At 34.7% G+C, this 5,989-nt stretch overlaps 1 protein-coding gene across 1 annotated transcript; it reads right to left on the reverse strand.

Annotated features, from left to right (window-relative positions):
• Window positions 1-697: 697 nt before the first annotated feature.
• Window positions 698-2,561, reverse strand: LOC149224655 (putative pectate lyase 20). The gene is made up of 4 exons (XM_089388243.1): window positions 2,167-2,561; window positions 1,750-1,842; window positions 1,345-1,474; window positions 698-919 (listed from the first exon to the last, which is right to left on the reverse strand). The coding sequence occupies exons 1-4, from the start codon at window positions 2,544-2,546 to the stop codon at window positions 698-700; spliced, it is 825 nt and encodes a 274-aa protein (XP_089244369.1). The 5' UTR covers window positions 2,547-2,561.
• Window positions 2,562-5,989: the final 3,428 nt, after the last annotated feature.

Below are 5,989 nucleotides of genomic sequence, written 5' to 3' on the forward strand. Positions count from 1 at the left end.
TTGAGACCAGGATTAAGCAACTACAAAATAAGAAATTATTGAATATCTCATCAACTTGAGGAACCTAATAGTAGAATAAACAATATGGAAAGATAAATTATTCATGCAAAGCCTAATACTTAACATGAGGAATTGATTTTTTTACACAAAATCATAAACAATTAAGTGATTATTAGAAAAACACTTATTTAAAAGAAAAAAACATATTAAACACATTTAAGCTTTATATATTAACTTATTAAATTTATATTGTATCATTTCATTATAATTGTGCATATCTCACATACTTGATCTTAAAATCATCTCATTTTTTAAATTAAATTAATAATAATAATAAAAATTCAACCACTTGTATTGTATTGATATGCACAGACTTAATACAATACACCAGGGCCTCCCAAGGCTTATATCATTGCAACACAAATATAGTAATTAAGTAACTATTAATGGAAATCATATAACTATTTGATGTCAGCTTGAAGTGCTGATGATAGATTGAGGCCTCCTTATTCACCAAGAACAGAAAATCAGAAGCCTCCACAGCATTCCTTGCTCTATCCTCCGTAATTGAAAAACAAGTATGGCAAATAACTAGTGGTTAATACAAATCCAATGTCAATATTGATGTTAGACTAGATGCAAGCCACTAACATCGTCAGGGGGAATGGTGGTGCCATGCTTTTTACAAACTTGGAATCTAGCAACGACCACGTCTCCCTTTCCTGCATCTGAGTACACCAGCGTCCCGAGTCATGAGTTCTACAAGGGTCCCAGGCTTCGGTTTTACACTCTGTGCTCTTGAAGCTACAGAAACTGATCCCGATTGTTCGAAGACTGCACCGTTCAGAAGCAAGTCATCTTTTAATATCCAGCTCCATCTCAATTTTTCATAACCATTGGTAGTTAACCGCTTCTTTACCTGAAACCTCAAGGTTCTAATTCCAATCAAATTACAATATATGTTTTTATGTTTACTAAATGTATTAAAATATAAATTTGAGGAATATTCTAAAATCAGATAATAAAAAAAAATCAAACAATTAACTTCTCTTCATTAAATTCTAAAATATTCTTAAAATTCACTTCACTAATGTTTTTAACTTATACATAATAATACATTACTATAAACTCCATCCAAACAATAATTTCATCCAGATGAACTTCCTTCTTCAACTCTTTTCCTAATTAGATTTGTTATTAAACCCTACATAGCAATAAACATAGACCTCTTAAATCAATATTAATATTACCTGTTTATGAGTCGATGCCAAGAATCTATTTCCTTTACTCAATAAACCCTACATAGCAATAAAAATAGACCTCTTAAATCAATATTAATATTACCTGTTTATGTGTCGATGCCAAGAATCTATTTCCTTCACTCAATATAGTGGAGTTTGCACTTCCACCAATAGCATACATTTGCCAATAAATGTAGTTATTGTTGGCTATATGGAACTGCCCAAGTCGACATCTACATGAATTCATTCAGATCATAAATAGCGATATTAATCTGGTTATCAATGATATGTTAATAATCAATAGCGATATTAATCTGGTTCTCAATGAAATGTTAATAATCTAACAGTTTGTTCATATTCCAGGTAAATAATGAAATTATTAATATTTAAAATAGATGACAACTTTTGAAAATATTTAAGAATCTGGCTAACTAAAATGAATAAAGTTAATAAATCTTGCATAATATTTTCAAAATCTAGGATCAAAATAACTTCAGTAATTATTTACCTTGGCAATCGTTGTCCCAGATCTTTCCCGAAATGGTTGTAGGCTATCGTTACTTGCATGATTTTGTCCAGATCGTCATGGTCATCATTACCTGTGGTGCAATAAAGAATGAGAGTGAAAAATGGTGTAGAGACTGTTTTTTCAATATTTAGAATAGCTAAATAAATTATAGTGAAAATATCCATAATAAATGATGAATGATTGAAATAGAAATAGACTAAATTAAAGTAAAACTGAATTATAATATCATGATACTTAACCGACAAAAGAATCAAATGTGATAACATTCAGCATAACAAAAGAATACATCACACTTAACATACAATGAGACACTAAAAAAACGTTGACATCTAGCCTATACATCAAATGCGATGACACCTGACCTACAGTGAGACACTCAAAAACACATAAAGTTATGAATGTAGAACCTTGTCGTGGTCAGTGAAAAGGTTATTTGAAATTGTGATTTGTGTAGATCCTCTCACAGCATCAATGAGACCGTCTTGGCATCTGGATAAGGAGCAATGGTCGATCCAAATGTTGGATGCTGAAATGATGGAAATCCCATCGCCATCTGGTCTCCATCTCAACGAATACTCATATGGAGAAATCCTCACAGGAACCCTTCCTCCTCTATTCGGTGGCCTACAATCATGAATGTGAATGCCGTGAATGATGATATTGCTCACCTGCTGAATGGTGATACAAGGACCGTTTGCTATGTGGACGTTGACCCCTCGTCCATCTAGGGTTTTGAAACTGTTCATCAGCAGCTCCTCCTTCAGCTGGATCACCATACTGCTCTTGAAAATAATCCACAGGGGCTCTGTCTGAATGACTCCGTAACGTAAAGTGCCGCGCCATGGATTCATCGGATCATCACGGGAATCATCGGATCATCAGTGCTGTCACTTAAATGCCTTGTTCCAGAGACTATATCTTAATTCCTCCGCCCACCAAAAAGAAACATGCAGAAGATCAAAAAGCATTAATCAGTCTGCTATCTATTTATCTATCTCATATAATATAACATCTAAGGAGAGTAAACTGCTGTCCCCTATAGTTTGCTATAAAAAAAATCGCTCAAAAAATGCCTTGTTCCATAGAATATCTTAAATCCTACACCAAAAAGAAACATGCATAAACAAGATAGGGCAATAATAAAAAAGATCCATAGTTTATGAAATTGGAGTGGCAGTAAAGAAAATCCTCCCGTTACTTCATGATCCTTCTCTTTGATAAGAGATCATCGGAATTGGATTCGTGTTACACCTGAAGTTGTTAAAATAACCAGTCTTATTCAAATCAGTTTGTAACCCGTCTCTGAATAAGACGCCTACAAAAAAACAGAAAACCGTTTGGTGCGTTTAAATCAATGGACCTAGATAATCCAATCGTCTAACAGATGTATCAAACGGGACAGAGCGATGACAGGTGTGCACCGAGGGGAGGGAAGGCGCAGTCGACAGAAAACCGTTTGGTGCGTTTAAATCAATGGACCTAGATAATCCAATCGTCTAACAGATGTATCAAACGGGACAGAGCGATGACAGGTGTGCACCGAGGGGAGGGAAGGCGCAGTCGACCGAATGGGGGAAAACGCAGAGATGAAAATTGTCGATTCATTCTCCCTCCATCACAGCCACCGATCTCAAACTTAATGTTTTTTTTTAAGTTTTTTTTATCTACGGCAGATTTTCCTTCAATCGTCTAACAAGTGATCTAATGGCTAAGATTATGACAGAAAAGCATTTGAGGGAGTCGATTTCAGAGGGAAACGCCTTACGGCGTAATTATTATAACACTTGTCTAATAATTTTCATATTTTTTAAATATAGCTTTTATATTTAACAATTCAATTTAAAACTACATATTTCAAAAAAAGGAACCTGCATGTGATGATGATGATGATGATGATGGACACATTGGTGTGTGTATATATATATATATATTTAATTCAATAATTTTTTTAATAAAATTAATAGCTTTCATTGAATTAAACAATGTCTTTTTTTAATATTTGGTCTTAATAAATTAATTTAAATATTATTTTACAAGAACTAGTAATATTTGGTTTAAATAAATTATTTAAATATGTATACTTTACCTATTAATATTTTCAATAAATTAATGAAATAATATTTATTCTTAATATATTAATAAATTAATATTATAATTTAAACATTATCATTCAAATATAGCCCTTACTTGAAATTATGTCTCTACATTACTCCTTATTTAACTCAACCACACTTGTTGGTTCTAAACTCATCAGCAAATTTTTTTCTCACATAATTATTTCTGTGGTTAATTTATTTTGTTATGTTTGAACTTAAAAAATTTAACCAATCGTATTGGGCATTAACTAATGGAGTTTTTTAATTTATACTGTTATGATCGAAGTTAAAAAATTTAACCAATCGTATTGGGCTTTAATCGCTTCTTGTTTGTTTATCATTGAAAGCTCCTTACTGTGATTTACCAATTCCAAGATAACGACCAAATCTTAGAAGATTATCGAGTCAATGAAGCAAGTAACGTTGAACGTGTGGAAGCCCAATGTGGATGGTAACGGTTCATTCAGTGCGTCACAAATTTGGGTAATAAATAATAGTGGAGAATTCGAAGGACAAGTCGAAACCATTGTGGCTGGCTAGATGGTAAGCTTTTTCTAAGTGCACATCTAAATATTTAAAACCTCCTATCTAAATACATAATAATTGCTGCAATTTGAATAATGAAAATACTGTTTTATTTTTGTTCAATATGAATAAAAAAATTCTAAGAGTTTGAAATTATGATTAATTGTTCAGTGTTTTAGTTTATAATAATTGTTATAGGTATATCCAAAATATTTTAATGGAGATATTCTTTCGGGATTTTCACATTTTGGTTGGTAAGTATTTATCATTTTAAAATTAATTTTTTTTTGTAAGTTTAGGTATATCTTTCATTTCTATTTATATATAAACAAAATGAAATCACATACACTTAATTGGTGGGTTCAACTTGGCTAGTTCGAAACCAAGTCTCTTGGCCACGGATGCATATTGTAAGCCATTCAAAATGTCTTTCTACCCAAGAAATATATACATAACTATTTAAGAACTAGTATATAGTCTTACATACCATAAGCATGCTTGTAAAAGAAAGCTAGCCCCTAAAAAACAAAAAAGCCTTAGCTATCATTGTGCTCAGCTATTCTTTGAGGTCTTTGGGTCCTCACTCAACTGTCGCTCCTGAATCTCCAGCAGTGGTGTCATTTCAATAATGCATGGAATGTGTCTAGTCGAACGTCTTGCTTGCATAGCTAGAACTGGATAGTTTGCAGGTCCTTTTTGTAGTGTGGCATGCCTCTAATGATCAGATCCTTATCTTGCTTGCATAGCAGGAACTGGGTAGTTTGCAGGTCCTTTTTGTAGTCTAGCATGTCTCTAATGATTAGATCCATCCTCATGGACACATTCCATTGCTTTCCCTACAAATATTTTCATGAGCCAATACAGATGCAAGGTCTGTTTGAATTGGGATGATTTCCCTTTGGTGTTCCCAGGATCTGGAATGTGTTATTTCCATTCCTCCATTTTTTTCTCGAAGTCCTCTTCCATAATTCGGTCCTCCATTTCTTCTATAGTTTTGGAGATCCTCGCATTCGTTCCTTCTTTATATGCTTTCGCTTCCCTCACTGTCTCGTCTATAGATCTTCTCCCTTTCCTCTGTTCCGAGGTTCCTAGGTCCTTTGAATGAGGACTCGACTTTCTTCGTCATCCACGGTCTCTTCCTCTAGATGGACGTGCCATGAGAGAGTTGTTTACTACCGGTTCAGAGTGATCATAGTTCAATGTTAGGATAATTAAACCATTACGAGTCCAAATGTCGATTGCCTCGTGGAGTTTCTGTTCTCCGTCGCTAACTCCCCTCTGCTCGCACTTCATTGCTACTAGGCATTTAGGTGAAACAGGGGTGGGCTTCACCTTCTCCTCAACCGGTCTTGCCACTTGGTTAGACCCAACATTATCTCGGTCACCCCTCGACTATCCCTTCCTCCCGCATTGAGATCCTTCAGGCTAACCCATTCCCTGTTCGACCCTGGTAAAGCGTGAAAAGGGAGATTCATGCTAAGACTCCCCTCCCTCCCCTACCTTGCATGCCATCGCCACTCCCTACCCTTGCAATGCTACCGTCTCTTCATGCCACCCATTCCTTGCTTAGTTTCCTACCTAGCTGCCCCTCCTAGGCT

The sequence above is a fragment of the Pinus tabuliformis genome, chromosome Q (genome assembly GCF_031772625.1).
Source record: "Pinus tabuliformis cultivar Carrire ecotype Pingquan chromosome Q, CPIR1, whole genome shotgun sequence".
Classification (NCBI taxonomy): Eukaryota; Viridiplantae; Streptophyta; class Pinopsida; order Pinales; family Pinaceae; genus Pinus; species Pinus tabuliformis.